Below are 21093 nucleotides of genomic sequence, written 5' to 3'. Positions count from 1 at the left end.
CAGATACCTAGTTAGTTATTAGATAATATTCGAATCATCCACGATGTTATAGATTTATTTTAAACTAATAAATATTTAAACTATACATTTTCGAGTTAGGTAATCTGTAGACTTTGGTATTTTATATTTGAGTTAATTTAATTAGCCACTGAACAAAATAGAGAAACAGTGCATGACTTAGAAATTCTATAAATAATACTAAAGGATCGGACGCAGGACTTCAAGTCGTCCATTATTAAAATCTCCTTGTCGCAGAGTTCACACCGGTCCACACATACTTGTCTATGGTAACAAGGTTTTTTCTTTCACCAAAAGGGCGGGATTTTTTTCTATGGCGGGAAAAGATTTTTAATTTAGCTTCGAAATAATTGCGTTGGTGTATTCACTGCATTTGCCAGTGCCGCCTAAATCTCCGGTCAGCGATTTCCCTTCCCGCAGCGTTTGATAACAGGCGTTTTGAATCATATCTGCATGGTCGTTGAGTTGTAAATGCCGGAGCATCATGATCGCGGAAAGGAGCAGAGCAGTAGGGTTAGCCATGTCTTTGCCGGCGATATCGGGGGCGGTTCCGTGCACCTGGAAAAGGAAGTAAGTTTCTTAATTTTTTTTAACTAACTACAATTCAGCACCTAATTATCTTGGCTCAAAAGTCAAAACTACAAGTCAATTTCCGGAGGCATACCTAGGTAATTTTGAAATTAGAACGTCCGGTGTGCCTATTGCTGAGTGAACTATCCTTTCTATGCAATACACATCGTAGGATGTTGTTTATACGATTTAGCCGGAAGTGTAGTGAAATAGAACCTCGGCTCGCGCGAATCGTCTAGACTCTAGACTCTAGCTAGACTGTAGAAACTGAGCTTTATGCAAATTTTTTAATCGTGCTTTGCTTGTAGACACAATATATTGGCGTACAGTACCTCATCAACACGCGTGTGAATTCGTTCGCAACGATTTGCAGCGAATTCACCCCTTCTGGACAAAGTTTTAGAGTAAAGGCGTATCCACAAACCAAAGGCAATGCTGCTGATTTTATGAGGCATTTTCTCTTATTACTATAAATCACATCATGTATAGACAGTGTAGATTCGTCACATGGACAAACTGGAATGTATTCAAACACTCGATTTTAATAAAACGAACAATGTTGTTTAAACTCTTTATTTTCAAGTTCTTAAAGTATGAAACTATAAACGCAATTTTTTATAGAATCCGATTACAGTAACATAAGTATAAATGCAAAATACATAATTTAGCTTCTACTTGCAGTAACATTATTGTCAGATTACATCTGAGCCTAGCAATATAACAAATAAAAAATAAATATGATAGTTACAAATTAACTGTTGGTATACACTACTAATACTTCAGTATTTTAAATTAAAGTAAACGTGTTACAACAAATATTAAATTAATAAAAACTACAAGCAAGGGAAACCTTACATCACATATCGAGGAACAATAATAAAAGTAAACACAGACTAAAGGCCTGCACAGACCAGGGAGGACAGGTCCCAGGATAGTTTTTGCGTGACAAAATAGATCGCTTACATCTGCATCCAATAACGTACACGACGGACCAAAAGTATCCCGTACAATAGCCCCTCGAATAGCAGAGAAAATCGAATGACCGTACCACACGTAAGTTCTAGCGCTTGGCTGCAATCAGACCTGCTGGCAAGTGATGATGCAGCCTAAGATGGAGCGCGCTAGCCTAGATGTCTATTCACTCTTGACCTAAATGTGCCCATATTAAAGGTGGAGAGGAAAACTGATGCCGGAAGGCCGTTCCATTCTAACGGTTCGTATTGGAACCGAGGAAGCAAATCGATTCGTACGTGTCCGTGGAAATTTTCAACTACGTAGGGATGCAGACCTTGACGATGCCTTGCGGTACGATGGTAGAAAGGTGAAGGTCAAAAGTACAGAGGAACCTCGAAAAAATAGAACTCTAACGTTCCAAGACGCATCAACACACACAGCGTATTTTAGACTTTTTTCATAGCAATTAGCATGCGTTTTACTACTTCCAAAGAACAAATGCTCGCAGAGTATGTGCGTAGAGTCCGTGGCAAGTTTTCGGGGGACATATTTTTATCTACGCTTTGAGGATTTTGTCCTCCGTGGACAAAAGTCCCTCTTCTGCACAATGGATCGATTAATCTGCTAAACACGATTTTCACCCATCTCGGCTTTGGTGGGCATCAGGCTTTAGTCTGTGCGGTTATTTAAAACTAGAATTATACGAAACTATTAATTGTTAGTGAATACTGTTGTGTTATGGCTAATATTGGCGACCAATTCTGTTTCTATTCTACTACTGTTTGGTATACCAAACCTGAAGAAAATAAATTGAAAACAGCATTAAGTTTATTAACTTAAAGCTTAATAATCCATCCAAGACTTAATGCAGCTGCCCTTTTAAGGTTGAGATCTATAGAACGTACTTTGACTTTACTCAGACTTAAGACGCTGTTAAAACGAGACAGTGTTACACCGCTGTCATAAATCTATCTCGTTTCAACTGAAACTTAAGTCTAAGCAAAGTCAAAGTGCGATCTATAGATATCAACCTATGACAAGTTTCCGTAGGCGCTCCCCATACAAACTTAGTTTGGTTCTTATTTGAATACACGTTCTAGAAACAAATATATTTTAGCCAGATTTACGTAAAAATGTGTAGTTCCAAAGTGACAACTGCTCACAAATTTGTATGTAAATCGTTAAGCTTGTGAAACTTTTGACTTACACGGGCCTAAGTTCGCTTACTTAAAAGTTTACTTGGACGCTGGTCCAAGTTTACTGCAAACTTGACGGTAAACTTGATCTAGTAGGTATGTATGATCCAGCGTAATATTATCGGAACAATAAATGATTTCAATATTTAATTTATTTCCCCCATTACATCGCTGAAATTTTGTGTACAGAATTTCTACGATTGCGCTAATACTAAGTAATATTTCTTTAGAAGAGAAAAATTAACTAATAATATAATCACACGCAAAACAGCCACATATCACTTCAAACAGATATCTAATGGTAACAGTAACATGATAAAAATAAATTACCTTAAAATATTGAATTCCTTACTTAACTGTTTTTTTATGAATTATTAAAATTACTGCTTTCAAAATTTCATCATCGAAACTTTGTACTTTGGATCTAACATGACCTAACAGTATTTAGTTTTTTTTGACGCTAGGTGTGATTCATATATTAGTATCCATAAAAACAAATGTTCGCATAGTAGTACAGTGGACCCCCGGTAATCCGACAAACGTTTTGCAGGACATTGATGAACTATCGAATTTGTCGGATTATAGAGTACTGCCTAAGACCCCCTATAGTCCGGAATTTTTTACAAAAGAGTACCTTGTAATCCGACAAATTACAGATCCAATGATAAGATTCTATATGTTACTAGCCGATGCCCGCGACTTCGCCCGCGTGGATTTAGGTTTTTCGAAATCCCGTGGGAACTCTTTGATTTTCCGGGATAAAAAGCAGCCTATGTGCTAATCCAGGATATTATCTATCTCCATTCAAAATTTCAGCCAAATCCGTCCAGTGGTTTTTGCGTGAAGGAGTAACAAACATACACACACACACACACACACACACACACACACACACGCACGCACGCACGCACGCACGCACGCACGCACGCACGCACGCACGCACGCACGCACGCACGCACGCACGAACGCACGCACGCACGCACACACACACACACACACACACACACACACACACACACACACAAACTTTCGCCTTTATAATATTAGTGTGTATATCACCGTGCCTTTGCAGTACAAGTTTATTATTTATTAGAACTACGAAATAGCGGTGGTCGTCTCGGCCGAAATGCATGGAAAGCTCAGTAAGTTATGTTTTGGATAATTTATTTAGGTTTTTAAGTTTAATTTATTAGTTTTTATGTTTTATCTGTTTTCATTCTGTGTACTGTGTTTGCGCCTAACTTTGTAGTCCCGAATAAAAGTATATTTATTTATTTATTTATATTAGTGTGTGAGTGTGTTACAAACCATAATTCACTATGTATGTCAAAAGAAAATTCAATAATAATAGACATGTCGGATTACAGGGGGTGCCGGATTACCGAGGGTCCACTGTATAATAAATGCGAATGTGTTGTCAGTCTGTCTATCTGCTAGCATCCTGTGGCTTACCTGTTAAATCGATTTTGACGAAATTTGGTACAGAGATAGTTTATATTTCCGGTTCAGATATAAGCTGTTACGTTCCCACGGGTTTTAAAAAAAAAACTAAATCCGCGTGGATGAATACATGGACATCATCTATTGGTACAAAGATAGATGGCTACTTTTCATTCCAGAAAATCAAAGACTTCCCATGAGATTTAAAAAGGCGAATTAGAAAGTCGCGGTTATCAACTACAAATCTATAAAACATTTTACAGTTCATATTATTTCTAATCTTAGGGACGATAAATATCATAAATAGCCGCCAAATTAACACTTTCTGATTTAATAATAATCAGGAAATATAATAGACTACAGGCCCATGTTTAAAAATGGGTGGGTCATATGAACCACCAGGTGACGTATACAGGACGATATAAGAGCATAAAATAATAAGTTTCAGCACTATGCCGTCACTTGTAAGCTGTCCAACAGAGTGCTGGTGAGAATTGAAAAGTGCAGGTAGAGTGAGTACATTTTGGTCATATATTTTTGTACGGCATTTTTACCATCGATAGATCCATGAAAAATAATAAGAAAGCGCGCAGTGCCGTAAAAAAATGGTGCGCCACAAAGTCAGTAAATGTTTTGATTTTCTGACAATTTCCGGGGTAAATTTGGTCATTTAATTCTGTACGGCACTAGTTTCATACTGTTTCAATACAGCCTCTAATCCATTATTCCGCAACGCCGTACAAAAATCATGCGACAAGGGGAAAAAATTGAGGGTAGCAACCCCCTCTCTTTCCGTGGTCCGGGGGGTGATTTGAAAAAGTACGGCTTTGGTTCCAAAACATTATCTAGCACTCAAAAGTACTATTAAAAATAATGCCGTAAAAAAATTAGTGTTCATTTGAATGTGTATCAATAATTATCTTAATTTCATGGTATACTTAATTTTTAAAGCTGTAAAATCATTTGACTCTGTACGGCAACTTTTTTTTTAACATGATAGTGTAAAATACTATTGTTATATAGTATTGCCGTTCAAAAGAAACTGTTCTAAAAAAAATTATAGATAAATACAAAAACTGAAATTTTTCAAATTATTGCAAAAGTTTAAATATTCATAGATTAATAAAATATAGCAATTTTCTACGCTTTTCCCTTGTTTTAAATAGTATTAAGATAAATAAATTAGGAAAAAATTATGCCGTACATTTTAATGCAGACCATATCTTTTAGGCTGATGAAAATGACGCTACCATTTTAAGGGTAGTACTTTATGGCCATCTGATACTGTACGGCATTAACATATTTTTGAAGAGAACAATTGATAATATGATAAAATCACTATGCCGTCTAACTGAAGTGAACGGGTGTGTATATAATATCCACATCCCCTACAAACCTTTGGACCAACGAAAATGTACGGCATGTAAAAAAATATTATCTATGCATAAAACACTTTCAAAATAAATTAATTTTATGTTGTTTCAAATCACCCCCCGGACCACGGAAAGAGAGGGGGTTGCTACCCTCAATTTTTTCCCCTTGTCGCATGATTTTTGTACGGCGTTGCGGAATAATGGATTAGAGGCTGTATTGAAACAGTATGAAACTAGTGCCGTACAGAATTAAATGACCAAATTTACCCCGGAAATTGTCAGAAAATCAAAACATTTACTGACTTTGTGGCGCACCATTTTTTTACGGCACTGCGCGCTTTCTTATTATTTTTCATGGATCTATCGATGGTAAAAATGCCGTACAAAAATGTACTCACTCTACCTGCACTTTTCAATTCTCACCAGCACTCTGTTGGACAGCTTACAAGTGACGGCATAGTGCTGAAACTTATTATTTTATGCTCTTATATCGTCCTGTATACGTCACCTGGTGGTTCATATGACCCACCCATTTTTAAACATGGGCCTGTAGTCTATAATTTACACAGAATTAGTTTCAGTTTCTTAGTTTTTCCAGTACGAAAAACTAGTCTTTGTTTAACAAAGCATGACTTTCATTTAAAACAATTGCAATATTTTTAGAGTCAACTGTACTTGTTTTACAGTTTAAGCTTTTTAAAACATCCTAAAGGCTGTTTTACGCCGAACGACATGCTACATTACAGTTTTACATTCCAAAATGCAGACCGTTTACTTACCATCTTACCAAAAAAACTGTATAATAGACGTTGACCCCAATAATCTTATACTACGCACGTGTCTTTAACTACATCCAGTTCTTATGGTAAGACCGTAAGTTTTACATTTTTATTTTGGCAGTTTTATGTTACATCCCATAATGTATGTAAATTCGTAGTTTTACGATGGCAACAATTTATATAACAGATCTTTCTACACGTATAATGGAATGCCTTAAAAATACTCTAACACTTTTTATTATTACAGTAATAAAAATTCTACTTGTTAGTTTTCAACGAAAATAATTTAAGTTCATTGTTAAATTGATCTAATTTAGCTAGTTATTACGTCGCTGCTTGTCCTTAATGTTTTTCAAATGACCAGTGTGTGTTGATTTTTTAAATTTTCGAAATATCATAAAGTTTTTTGGCATCTAAAACTTTTAGTCATGTCAATGGTACACTTTATGTGTACCTATCTCTAAAAACCCCATCACTGAAGTTTGCGTTGTCTATTTATCAATACTAACCTTTGAAAATGCTCAGCCATTTTTCGCCACACACGTTTTTCCGAAATTTTATGACAGAATTTTCACCACTCATAACTTTTGTGAAAAATGACCATAGTCTATGATAGAAGCTAGAGGACTTCGAAAAGAATGGCTCTTATAAAAAAAATTCTTCCGATATCCAATGAGCAAAATCAAGAACCAAGCAGCGACGATATTCGAACTCTAATTATTCATATGTTTAATTATTTCATTGGTGTACTCCGTACAAGAACTCTTCCCTCCCAAGTCCTCAGTCAACACTCGTCCCTCCTTGAGGACAGCGAAGCAAGCGCTCTCGATCCTGTCCGCATGCTCAAGGAGACGCAAGTACCGTAGCATCATGACTCCGGAGAGGAGCAGGGCCGTGGGGTTGGCCTTGTCCTGGCCGGCGATAGCTGGTGCTGTGCCGTGGACCTGGAAAGTGTTAGTTGGTGAGTTGCAGGCAATGCACACTTGCACAGGCAAAGATTAGCAATCATACAGTCAGGTAAAGGGGCCATTCGAGTATTACGTAAACACAAATTAGTTGAGTACAAGACACTTAATTGAGTCATGTTAATTCCTAATCTATACTAATATTCTACATGTGAAAATGTGTCTGTCTGTTTGTCTGTTTCCTTTTCACGACCCAACAGTTTAACCGATTCTGACGAAATTTGGTACAGGGTTAGCTTATATCCCGGGGACGGACATAAGCTACTTTTATCCCGGAAAATCAAAGAGTTCGCACGGGATTCCTAAAAACCCATCCGCTTAACCGATTTGTATGTTTGGTACCGAGGTAGCTTGCGTCCCCGTAATTGACATAGGCATTTTATTCCGGAAAATCAAACAGTTTCCACGGGATCTTTAAAAACCTATATCCACGCGGACGAAGTCGCGGGCATCCTCTAGTGTTTCATAATTATTTCTACTTTATGAGAAAAATTATCGATTTCATTTAATTCGTTTGTTACTACATAGTACATTTTGACATTTTATTTTTTTATTCTCAACTATGTAATTTTTGTACAAGTTTGCATTTAATATTAGGTGCCTATATAAAATATTTGCACGTCATTGCATGGCAAATGCTGCTTACATAATACTTGACTGGCCTCTTTTGTGTAAAGGCAGAGCCGTGGTTAGCGTGTAAAGGTGCCTGTACCGAAGCGGTATGGGACGTGTTCGGCAGAACAACCAATTAACAGATTATTGACTACAGTGCCACCAAGTTATCAGTTCAGGTGGGTAAAATTGGAACTCTAGTACGCGACAGGTCGAGATTGCATTCGGGGTATGAGATGGGGGGGGGGGGGGGGGGGAAATGCCCCGTACACCCGCACCCTATCAATCAATCAATTTATTTATTTGCTGATACAGGTTTTACAGTGTTTAATTATAGAAATAGTCCAGCTGTATCACGCCAAGCTGGCATGCAAATACATTAATTTTGTGTTCAAAATAGTGAATAGACAAATTAAATTAAAAGTAAAATTTTCGCTTGTTTGAAATAAATGAAGTTATACAATAAAGGGAATTTACAATTCTGAATACTTAGTATTAAAAAATATTACAAGTCTTAAAAATATTACAAGATTACATAAAAAATAAAAAATAATAAAAACAAAACTACCCTGCTACTACCCTGCACCGGATCAGCAACGGAGCTATGCGGGTGCGCGGGGCATCCGCACCCAATTGCCATCTCAACCTGTCGTGTACTAGTCGCATCAACCGCAATTTCAATATACACGCAGACGAAGTCGCGGGCATTAGCTAGTATTTCAATATATTAAAAGCTATATAGAATCTTCTATGTTGAAAGAACATTAATTCCGTTTTTTCTTGGTGAATTTTTAAAAAATATCAATGCCAAATTCTTCAATAGCAACGCTGCCACCTGAACAGATAAGTTGGTGGTACTGGAGAACATTGATAATTTTATAACGTCATAATTATTGATAATTGTGTTATAAATTTTTGGTGATTGGTTGGTGTATCAAAATGGTTAACACCCATTGAGTTTTTGTCTCTGTCATTTGTATGGGATTGCGTAACAGAGAGAGCCCTACTAACTTCTCTCCGTGGACAGAAAGCTACTCCAAGTCCGTATGTGCCATAGTTACGCTAACATCAATAATATGAACCTGTGTTAAATTTGGCGCCTCTGATGTTACCCATACTTACATAGTGACAAGTATCTATGGCTCTCTCTCGCTTGTGACTAAGGCTGGATCTATAGAGCCCACTTTCACTTTGCTCAGACTTAAGACACTGTTAAAAAGAGACAGCGTTATACCGCTCGCATAAATCTGTCTCGTTTTAACTGAAACTTAAGTCTAAGCAAAGTCAAAGTGCGCTCTATATATTTCAATCTTAGAGCCCTGGAGAATTAGACCTTCGTTATTTTGTACATTGGCATGTAAAAATTTGTTGGAGTATTTTAAATAAAGCATTATTGAAACAGTGCACATTATTTCCATAAAATCATAACCCTTTCTAGCCAGTTAGTGGTTTTTAATCAGCACAAATGAAGTATTTAGAATCGCTGACATTGATAACTCAGTATGGAACACAAAGATCATACATAAAACATAATTTCCATGCAAAAAATAAATGTTTTAGTAATTTTGCACACACACACCTTGTTAGTCCATCACCCCTCACTTAGAATGCCTGGATGAGACTTACATTTTCAAGGATTTCGTATTTCGATCATTGGCGCAATGCTTCCTTCATTTTATACTTAGTTTAACTTCTTTTTTGGTTTAAAATATTCCATTTTTTAGGGTTCCGTACCCAAAAAAAGAAAAATCCGAAAACTATGAATTTGTGATTAGATCACAACAAAAATTAAAGTGTTATGTTTTGTACGATGGTACGGAACCCTTCGTGTGCGAGTCCGACTCGCACTTAACCGGGTTTTTTATTCGATTGTTTTTTGTGAAGATGAATAAATCGACAATCGATTGTTCAGTGTTCGATTCATTCGATTGTTTCATCGAGGGAGCGTGTATGAAATACACAGATGTGACGTCATAAAAGTTTTACGTAATTTGACGTACTTCTATAGTTCAATCGATAATTTAAAATGATTAGTAAACTTGAAACTAACAGCCGACGTGGATTTTACGAATTTGGGAGACCCTCTTTTGAATAGTTCCTAAGAAATAATTTATATTTAATATAGTCATCATCCCAATTGCTGTTTTTACCTACTTACGCACGTTCGTTGCCCTCTAGCGTCAGTCAGATGTTTTATTTGCAATATATTGTGACCTTTTAAAAAATACAGGATTTTTATTCATTTTTTTTGCATTTATTCTTATGGCATCTTATCAGTATTCATGAGTATTGTCACCTGTCTTCGGTTTTGCTAGCGTTTTGGTTACATTCTGTATAACCACAAGATCAAAGGTGTCGGATTACTGTCTCTATACTTTGCCTTGGGGTTAGTTTGACTTTTTCGTGAAACAGAACTATGAGGTACTTACAGACTCGAAGAGGGCGCCGTTCTTGCCGATGTTCCCTGAGGGCGTGAGGCCCAGCCCTCCGATCAGACCGGAGCACATGTCCGACATAATGTCACCGTATAAGTTGGGCATCACCTATAAAACCAAACAAACAAAATATAAGAATACCAAAGATTCTCGAGTGAAACTTGTTGCTTGGACTTCGTCTGTGTTGGTGTTAACTGGCGGACGTGCTCTGCCTTTTTGGAGTGTTTTTTTTTTTGTTAAAACTGACTGGAAAGCGCTCTAAGGGGGTGCCGTGCGTATGTCGGCGAGCGCCGGCACGGACGGGGTCCATACTTGTAGGTAAAGTTTAACTAACTTGTTACAAATAACTACAAACTTGACATTGGCTAATCTTTGTAAAGCCAGATCAGAGAGAGAGAAAGAAACTTGTTGCTTGAATATATCTTGTTTTTTAGGGTTCCGTACCTCAAAAGGAAAATATATAGGATCACTTAGGTGTCTGTCTGTCTGTCGTGTCTGTCAAGAAACCTAAAAGGTACTTTCCGTTGACCTAGAATCATGAAATTTGGTATGTATAGCACACATAAGAGGAAAAATCTGAAAACCGTGGATTTGTGGTTACACAACAAAAAAAAAATTATGTGTTCATGATTAGTATTTTCTACTGTCTAAGTTAGATTAATATACTAAGTGGGATATCATATGAAAAAGATTTACCTGTACATTCTAAAACAGATATTTATTCATTTTTATGCATAATAGTTTTTGATTTATCGTGCAAAATGTCGCAAAAATACGACTATAGTACGGAACCCTCGGTACGTAAGTCTGACTAACACTTGGCCAGTTTTTTTATATGTGATATGTAAAGGTCATTAAATCACGAAATAAGCCTAAAATTGACCTCGCTTTATTGTGAACTAACCCTAGGCCCTTGACTTAGCTAGCAAGTATTAAAATAAGTTCTCACCAGCACATCGAATTTGCTAGGGTCTTGTACCATGTTGAGGCAGACGGTATCCAGGTAGCGCTCCTCGAAGGTCACGCCGGGGTACTTGGTGGCCAGGTCTCGACAGCACCGCAGGAACAGACCGTCTGACATACGCCTGGAATAGGTAGTATTTGAATTAATATTTTTGAAGCATAGCCAAACAGTGAAACGTCACGAACGCGGTGATTAAATGGCGGCCTCATTGGCTGGGTAGCACTTGGCTATGGTAGTATGGTAACTAAGTCGTGAGACAGAGGACAAGAAAAAACCCCATGATGGTTTCTTCACCGTTCTCTTCTCTCTGGGCTGGTTTCCGCACTTAAACGTTTCCGTCTGTTGTGCGTTTCTTCACCGTTATAGCAAGTGATACTTAATTGCTTAAAATGCATATAACTCCGAAGAGTTAGAAGTGCGTGCCTTCGATCGAACACCGCACCCCACTCATCACTAGGCAATTTAAAGTTGAAAGTCAAATTGAGACTTTTGCATTTTTATAGCTCTTACAGAATTAGGACAACCTGTGGTATTGCTTTAAAACGTCCATATATTATATGACATAGTGTAAGGTTATTTTTAAAAAGTTGATTTGAGTTGTCAAAAATAATATAAAATTATTAATTTATCTAATGCAGGTAGTTTGATAAAATCGATATTTCGCTCATTCGATGTCATACAATCTGTTACTAGGAGGCCAACAAGATTGAACTTGCATAAATACGGGTGTTTTGAAGGTTTTAGTTCAGTCTCCTTCCGAGATTCGGGGCGATATCGCATATTTTCGGTATTTGGGTTGTGAACTGGATAATTAGATGTTGTGATAGCAATCACGCTCTAATTAAATTATTTATTTTGGCATTCGTTTGTTTAGATTAAAACTCTCGGATAACCTTGCACATTAAACTTGTGTTTTTTTTTGTGTTGGTTCTGGAGAGGACATTCCAATAATTCGATAAAAATATTTAAATAATACCTGCTTTTCTGAGTGACGCCAATAATTCAGAAGTGGGATGTGTCTCACGCTGTCTTAATTTCGCTTTGGTATCTTTTTGTAAACAACCCACATTTGATTAAAATTTTTATTGAGTTTGATTTGGTGATTAAAATTTTTAGTTTTTTTTAAATAATTTAGTCTTTTGTGAATTGGAAAGTAATTTGCAATGAGTGGTTCAGATTTTGTATACATCGAATGAGAAGTTAGTCGTTTGGATTTATTGTTGACTTGATATTAAAACTGAGAGTTCGGCAGTTCAGGGGTAGGTTTTAATGATTTGACGGAGGGCAGGATAGCCCATGATTTGGATTTGACTTAGGGCAAGGAAGCCCGCGACTGACATGACAAGATTATTTAGAAACACGAGGGCGTGTTAAATTCAGGACGGCCGAACTGTAAGGTTATTTTTAAAAAGTTGATTTGAGTTGTCAAAAATAATATAAAATTATTAATTTATCTAATGCAGGTAGTTTGATAAAATCGATATTTCGCTCATTCGATGTCATACAATCTGTTACTAGGAGGCCAACAAGATTGAACTTGCATAAATACGGGTGTTTTGAAGGTTTTAGTTCAGTCTCCTTCCGAGATTCGGGGCGATATCGCATATTTTCGGTATTTGGGTTGTGAACTGGATAATTAGATGTTGTGATAGCAATCACGCTCTAATTAAATTATTTATTTTGGCATTCGTTTGTTTAGATTAAAACTCTCGGATAACCTTGCACATTAAACTTGTGTTTTTTTTGTGTTGGTTTTGGAGAGGACATTCCAATAATTCGATAAAAATATTTAAATAATACCTGCTTTTCTGAGTGACGCCAATAATAGTAAAAGTTTAAAGTCACCCAATTAATGTAGCCTACAATATGTCTAACATTGTCAAGATACCGCTATAAGCATACTGGTACTTGACACCACTTCATTAGCACCAATAAAGATGTACATATTACTAGTTACTACACAATATCTAATACTATGCATCGCGACACTCGATATGAGCCGAGGCCAACCGTGTCGCCTTCAAACAGCAGTTGCCTCGTGAAATCTGATATTTACGTAAACTGTGTCATTGTTGTCGTTTTTAAACCGATTGCCATGATTTAGCACAACTTGTGGACTGAGATATTAAAAAGATCTTAGAATTTTAATAGACAAGTGATTTTTCTAAATATATAACAGGAAAACGTAACTGATTGATCTATCTATGCACAGCTCAAACTATTGGTCAGATCGGGCTAGTATAGCTATTATGACATAGCAATCACTAAGAAATAATTTTTGAAAATTCTACCCTTTAGGGGGTAAAAGACAAACAACGAAATGCAAATTGCGTTCCTGTGCGTCTCATCATGACGCAGAAGGCTCCACTGGATTTTAGTGGGTATTCTGGTCTCACAGTGAATCCCACATTCTACCCTGCTTCTAAGGGAATACGTAAAAAAAAGATTCCGACGAATTGAGAACCTCCTCCTTTTTTTAAAGTCGGTTAAAAAGCATTTCCCAGCGAAATAAAAGGAATACTCTTAATTCAGCAAATCACAACAACTGAAATTGTAGCAATGTTGATCATCGCAACTTTTATACAGAAAGAAGCTGTATATTTTTTAAAATAAAAAATAGCGAGCAAACGAGCGGGTCACCTGATGTTAAGTGATTACCACCGCCCATGAACATTTGCAGCACCAGAGGAACCGCAGATGCGTTGCCGTCCTTTCAGGAATTTGTTGGTCCGCCCCTTGAATAACCCCATGTTGAAATCTAGTGGGATCACCGCCAATGGGAATGGTTCAACAATTTGCATGTGTATATTGAGATTCCTTCTAAAACATAAAAATGAGGGTAGTTACTCACATAATATTGGCCTTGTGTACAGCAGTGACCTTCTTCCTCTTGTTATCCTGCGCGAACTGGAATGCGAATTCCGCGACGCGCTTGCTGGCCTCTTCCGTGATCAGCTTTATACTCTGCACCACGCCATCCACGATCTCATGCTCGATGCCAGAGTATTCTCCCTCTGTGTTCTCACGAATTGTTACTACGTCCACGTTGTCGTATAGTGTCTTGATGCTGGAACAAAAAAGATTTTATAAAGACCCTGATTCTGGGAAACCGATTTCACAGCTATCTCAAAGTTTAGTGTATGACAATTAACAAGGCCTTTGACAACAATCTTACCTGATGGTAAGTGATGATGCAGTCAAAGGTGATTGCGGGCTAAAGGTGCCCACGCACTCGAACTGAACTGCAACTGAACTGTGCGTCGCGTCAGCGCCCCGCACGATATTCTCTCCAGCCGCGCCGCGCGGCAGTGACGTACGCGCGTCGCGGCTGGAGAGAACATCGTGCGGGGCGCTGCCGCGACGCGCGATTCCGCTGCAGTTCAGTTCGAGTGCGTGGGCACCTTAACTTGGGATGGGTGTGGCAGTTTTATCAGGTTAAACTAAAGGGGTATGGCAGATTTTTATTAACTCCATACCTTAGCCGATTTGAAAGGCGGCAATGTACCAGAAATTTATATCGCTTGTTGCGCATAGCCTGAAGTTTTAATTTTGGTTCATCAATGTACCTAAATTAAATAATTTATTGACATCGCAAAAGCACGAATAACATAATATCTAAGTTGGTTTTATTAAGGTTTACTTAATTAATGCTTAAAATAATCCAAAATTATCATTAACATCCTGATTCCCGCGACTTCATTCGCATAGATGATGGATTTTTAAAAATCCAGTGGGAGCTCTTTGATTTTCCAGGATAAAAAGTAGCCCAGGCCAGTCCTCAGGTCTTCAACTATAATCATGCAAAAAATCACGTCAATTCGTTGCAACGTGATTGAAGGACAAACCAACAAACAAACACGCTTTCATATTTATAATATAGGCAAGTAGAGATTTTTCTGTAAATCCATATTGATACAATCAATATATCAGTTAAGTACCTATCTATTTTAAGCAATTCGACATAAGAGTTACATAGTCGATTTATTTCTGATAAGATTCCTGTGTCATTGTAGTAAATTGTAGGTAGGTAATAGATGAATAGCAATCACTCCTTACAATGTATGAACCACAATTGGCACGGTGGAGAACCATGCAATAAGAATTGATATTAGTATCCACATTGACTTTGTTTTGATTTTTGGCATCCATAAATGGTACATCCCAGTCGGGTTTTCATTCCTAGTCTAATATTTACGTTTTGGCTCACGAATTTAAATAAAGCTGGTCCTGTCAATTACCTCTTCTCCTTCTACATAAGAATTCTGCTATGGTCTGAATTTTTGTACAAACAATGGATGGACGAACGGACAGACAGACAGACAACAAAGTAATCCTAAAAGGGATCAGTTTTCCTTTTGAGGTACTGAACTCATTTAATGTCGTCTGTCCATCTAGTGGGACGTCTCCCAACGCTGCATTTTCCGGTGCGAGGATTCCAACACCTCGGGATCCCCAGCATCTATCGCTTTTTCGAACTTTGTACTTCAGCTATGCAACCCGTTGAGCTGTTGAAACTAGAAGCTAGTAACTAATTACCGTGAATAACGTACTTGAGTGGATCAGACTGCATTCAGTAGCGATAAGAGCTGATTCATTTGCTGGCATGACTCGATAAGCGTTATCTTGTAGGTACTCGACGCGTCGCCTACCGAGTACCCATGCCTCCGCGAGAAAGGTCTCAGGTTAATCATTTAACTAGACACCAGTAACATATTATATACTTAGACTAGCTGATGCCCGCAGCTTCGCCCGCGTGGATTGGTCAGATCCCCTGCAGCATCAGGATTGAGGAGTTGGAATCCAATTTTATTATGAAACAATGTCGCAAAGTTCCTCTATCGATTAAAAAAGAAACGACGCAAATCGGTTCAGAAATATCGGATATTTCGGTGTACATAGGTAGAAAAACACAACTCCCTTTTTGAAAGTCGGTTATAAAAGTAGCCTATGTTACTCCCTGGTCAATTTTCTACTTGTCTGTGAAAATCCCGTCAAAATCGGTTCAGCCGTTCCGAAGATTAGCCTTTTCAAACAGACAGAAAGACAGACAGACAGACAGACAGACAAAAATTTTAAAAACGTGTGATTCAGTTATGGTATCGTTCAAATAACCATATGACCTTAATATGCGGTAGTTATTTCGAAATTACAGACAGACACTCCAATTTTATTTATTAGTATAGATAAAATTATTTTATACCGAAGAAATGGGTGACTGACTGACTGATCTATCAACGCGCGGCTCAAACTACTGGACGAATTTTTGAAAATTCTACCCCTAAGGGGGTAAAATAGTGGTTTGAAATTGTGTAGTCCACGCGGACGAAGTCGTGGGTATAAAATAGTGGAAGATAAAATCCATATCCTAAAGAGCCTCTGGGAGTTTTACACGGACCACTTGAGCAGTTGGTATCAAGTGCTCAAGCAGTTGCAATATAGTAACTGCATTCATGCATTAGAGAAATTGACTGCTTGAAACGTCGAGAGCAGTCAGAAAACAAATTGCTAGGCCACACAACTGCTCGATCGGTCTTGATGCCAATGAAGGGAAGATTGTAGTTTGCTATGCAGTCGCAGCTTGAAATGGTCAGTCCAGTGTGGAGGTAAACTTCGATTTCGAAAGTATCGTGCAACAGACGTCAAGAATCAAGATCAAGGAATTGTAAAAGTCATGTGACAAAACATATCAAAATAATGAAACGTCATACGAAATTCCAATTTTATCAGTAAATCCATCATTGATACAGCACACGATTATCAGACAAACCTAATCTCCGCAAATATTACTACCGAATTACATAAAAGTGCAAAAATGTCATTGGCATTGTGCAGTACCTATACCTAAACATTGTATTTGTTATTGAATTTTCAGGGTTCTGTAGTAAATTAAGAAAACTTTATAGTTTTGTCCAAAAAAGGTTTCGTCAAAAATATCAACCAGTCGAACAAGCAGGTTTCAGAGAGTTTCTCAACCTCCGACCACATATTTACACTAGATCAAGTCATAGAGAAATTTCGAGGTTGTCTATCTATACTAATAAATAAAATTGGAGTGTCTGTCTGTAATTTCGAAATAACTACCGCATATTAAGGTCATATGGTTATTCGAACGATACTATAACTGAATCACACGTTTTTAAAATTTTTGTCTGTCTGTCTGTCTGTCTGTCTGTCTGTCTGTCTGTCTGTCTGTCTGTTTGAAAAGGCTAATCTTGGGAACGGCTGAACCGATTTTGACGGGATTTTCACAGACAAGTAGAGAATTGACCAGGGAGTAACATAGGCTACTTTTTTAACCGACTTTCAAAAAGGGAGTTGTGTTTTTCTACCTATGTACACTGAAATCTCCGAGATTTCTGAACCGATTTGCGTCATTTCTTTTTTAATCGATAGAGGAACTTTGCGACATTGTTTCATAAAAAATTTGGAGTCCAACTCCTCAATCCTGATGCTGCAGGGGATCTGACCAATCCACGCGGGCGAAGCTGCGGGCATCAGCTAGTAGAAAATATTTGCACGCCATTGCATGGCAAATGTGGTGATACTAAAATGAATAATGGTAATATCTTTGTTAACCTGAATTTAGAGCAAATAAATGATTGAAATTGAAAAATCAAAGACACCCTTTATACTTGGCATTTATCAATTATACAAAGGCGTTCGACTCTATCTCGCATGTTTGTGGTTGGCTCTACAAAAAGGTAACACCTGTAGAACTCATAGAACTGATTCAAGATATTTACAGAAAAAGCAAAAGTAGAGACAGTCTGGAGAGAAAAGGAGTTGAGATCAAAATATGTAGAGGCATTAGACAGGGCGACCCAGTCTCGCCGAGGATTTTTATAATAGTCCTTCAAAGCATAATGAAAGACCTAGACTGATCCAAAAAAACCAGCCAAGTGCGAGTCGGACTCGCGCACCGAGGGTTTCGTACTCGGGTATTTTTTCGACATTTTGCATGATAAATCCAAAACTATTATGTATAAAAATAAATAAAAATTTGTTTTAGAATGTACAGGTAAAGCCCTTTCATATGATACACACTTGGTACAGTTATCTTACTTTGAAAATTGAAACACATTTTAATTTTTTTTTTAATTATATGGACGGACGGACGGACAGACAGACAGACAACAAAATGATCCTAAAAGGGTTTCGTTTTTCGTTTTGAGGTACGGAACCCAAAAAAGAATACCGAATATGTATGAATGGAACATACTTAAGCAACTTATCCTGGAAAATCCAAAGTTCCCACAGAATTTTTAACAAACTGAAACCATACGCGGGCGAAGTCGCAAACATCTAGATAAATTGTGCACATGTATGTACCAGTTAAATGAGAAAAACCACAGGAATCAGTTAGTTTAATATGGTAGTTTTTACCGAAACTTTGACAATTTTCTAAGTAATCTAATATTATTATGAGTAATGTAACCACAAGCATAATTTGTAACTCAATATCTTGCATGTTTAGCTACCTATTATGTAAAATATGCTAATGAATCAATTTATATTTTATCAGTAACATGATGTTAACAAAGTGCAGGTTTTAGAATTTATTATTATTAATATGTACACACTTAACAAGTCTATTCAAGGAGTGATGGAACCTAGGACTTCTAAGACTGGAGCATCACTGAGCCTGCGAGGTTGTTATTAACAAAAGAGTGGTGTTATATGTTTGACGGGTGTATCTGTGTATCTGTCTGTGGCATCTTAGCTCTAGAATTTATAGGACTCTTCCAGGCAACCCATACCTAAGAACTTATAGAAACCGCAATGAGGAGTCGCAATGCAACTATACATACAAGCTAAACACACATGTAACAAATAATTTCACTTACCCTTCTAAACTCTTGCAAGGCCTGACATTGGCATACAAGTCAAACTCTTTACGTAAAGCCAAGTTGAGTGAACGGTAACCTTTTCCAACGGGAGTCATGAGGGGACCTTTGAGACCAATCTTGTTTGCATTGACTGAGTCAATCGCTTTTTGTGGAATACCGAACTTGCCGTCTGGGCCCTAGAAGAATATTTTATTTTGTTTATGGTGCACTATACATGAAATTAAATATTAATTGTCATAACTACCTATTCTAATGTAACACGAAAGTGTCTGCCTGATATCTATTCAAAGCCCAGCCCTTAACTAGTTTTGATGCAATTTACAGGTACAGAGTAAGCTTGCAAAAAGCACCCACTGGATTTTTAAACCAAAATCCATACAGATAAAGATACAGGCTCGTTATTATTTTTATTTATTAATAGATATTATTAATAGATAGAGAAATTGGACTTCGTCTGTGGTGGCGTTTACTGGCGCGCGTGCGTGCGGTGCTTTTTTGGAGTGTTTTTTTGTGAGAAGTGGCTGGTTTTTGTGTTCTGCTGGTGTTTATTGGTGGTGGAACTGACTGGGAAGCACTCTAAACGGGAGCCGCGTGTATGTCGGCGGGCGCCGGCACAGATGAAGTCCATACTTATACATATAGTTTCCCTAACTTGTAAATGACTATAAACTTGACATTGGCTGCTCATTGTGGGGCCAGAGAGAAAAAAAAATTAATAGATATACAGATACACTATACAGAAAGTAGTAACTAAGCATAATTAATTGATTTTCCTTAGATTAAAAACAACGCTAAAAGCATCCTTCTATTTAGAAAAACCATAAGACATATTTTATTTTGACTTTTACAACTAAAATTAAACATGATTCTCAGAAAAATATAACATCATAGTATAGAAAGGTCTACACATTCTAAAAGGAGGAAAAATGATTCATTTTCCTCTTAAGTATAGTTTATTTTCCATTGAAATTCACTCGCGAGTTAAATTATACAAAATAATATTTCTCAAAATATAATCATGTTTACTGTACTTACTCTAACAGCTGTAACATCAACTTCATCCCATTCTATGGGCACTTTGGCAGCTTCGAATATTTTCTGGACAGCCACAGTGATCTCTGGACCGATTCCATGGCCGGGAATGAGTGTCACCTTTCGCACCCCCGTACTATACTGAGCTGCACCGGCTCGCCCCGCTGGGACCTGTACAAATCAAAAAAATCTGGAAAATCCATCACATAACCTCTACCTTGTTATCGGATTAAAAGAAACACAAAATGTATGTTAACCTCATTTTTCACGCCGACAACCCCTCCGGTAGACTTATTCGCCCCCGACTCGAATAATTTCAGTAAGCTTTCGACAACTTTACTCTCACGAAAAGGCTTCAAAAGCGCATTTATGTAATTCTTCGACATAACTATAACTAAGTCTATTTTTGGATGGCAAAAGAAATTTAATGAGCCGTCACTCGGGGGTTGTTAAATAAAGTGCGCATGCAGACATATATTAGAAAACGGATTTCAACATCACTATCTACAAACTTACGATTTTTCTGATAATTCTTGCTGCCATTTCACAAAATTTAATTTTACGGTGATAAAAGACACTCCGCGACGAAGAAACGGAGCGGGGAGGGCGAGGGGCGCCTGTGCTGCGACCTAACTCGACAACGACGCATGACCGGAAATTATTTCAAGGATGAATTTTCGCGCGGCGGGGATTTTCACGAAATTAAACTTTGATTTTTTAACCATTATGGGTTTAAATTACTTTATTAATTACAATAAAGGCAATTACATAGCTGTATTGTGAAATCCCGACCAAGAAATCGTTTGAAAAGTGAAAAATACTTTATTTCATCTAAAAGTATGGCAACATTTTAAGGATGTGTTCTGTAATTGTTACTGTCAATTTTGATTGACGTTGACAGATATCAG

At 37.4% G+C, this 21093-nt stretch overlaps 1 protein-coding gene across 3 annotated transcripts; it reads right to left on the bottom strand.

Annotated features, from left to right (window-relative positions):
- Nucleotides 1-304: 304 nt before the first annotated feature.
- LOC123874301 (probable isocitrate dehydrogenase [NAD] subunit alpha, mitochondrial) lies at nucleotides 305-20864 on the bottom strand. 3 transcript variants are annotated; one of them, XM_045919554.1, is made up of 7 exons: nucleotides 20702-20864; nucleotides 20189-20356; nucleotides 19151-19329; nucleotides 14158-14373; nucleotides 11292-11427; nucleotides 10337-10450; nucleotides 305-576 (listed from the first exon to the last, which is right to left on the bottom strand). In XM_045919554.1, exons 1-7 carry the CDS (start codon nucleotides 20726-20728, stop codon nucleotides 349-351), a joined length of 1068 nt encoding a protein of 355 aa, XP_045775510.1. In that variant the 5' UTR covers nucleotides 20729-20864; the 3' UTR covers nucleotides 305-348. The 3 variants fall into 3 exon arrangements, with proteins under 3 accessions (XP_045775510.1, XP_045775511.1, XP_045775509.1); XM_045919555.1 differs by lacking the exon at nucleotides 20702-20864 and adding an exon at nucleotides 20443-20661; XM_045919553.1 differs by lacking the exon at nucleotides 305-576 and adding an exon at nucleotides 6794-7274.
- Between the last annotated feature and the right edge of the window lie 229 nt (nucleotides 20865-21093).

This window comes from Maniola jurtina, chromosome 18, assembly GCF_905333055.1.
Source record: "Maniola jurtina chromosome 18, ilManJurt1.1, whole genome shotgun sequence".
NCBI lineage: Eukaryota > Metazoa > Arthropoda > Insecta > Lepidoptera > Nymphalidae > Maniola > Maniola jurtina.
Note: the sequence above shows the minus strand (reverse complement) of the source record. Positions and strands in the feature narration are given on the sequence as shown.

Coding starts and splice junctions, on each gene's coding strand:
- LOC123874301 (XM_045919555.1), bottom strand. CDS start 20,571: ATGTCGAAGAATTACATAAATGCGCTTTTGAAGCCTTTTCGTGAGAGT. Junction 20,357..20,442: donor TTGTCGGCGTGAAAAATGAG/GTTAACATACAT, acceptor TGATTTGTACAG/GTCCCAGCGGGGCGAGCCGG. Junction 10,451..11,291: donor CTAGCAAATTCGATGTGCTG/GTGAGAACTTAT, acceptor TTGGTTTTATAG/GTGATGCCCAACTTATACGG.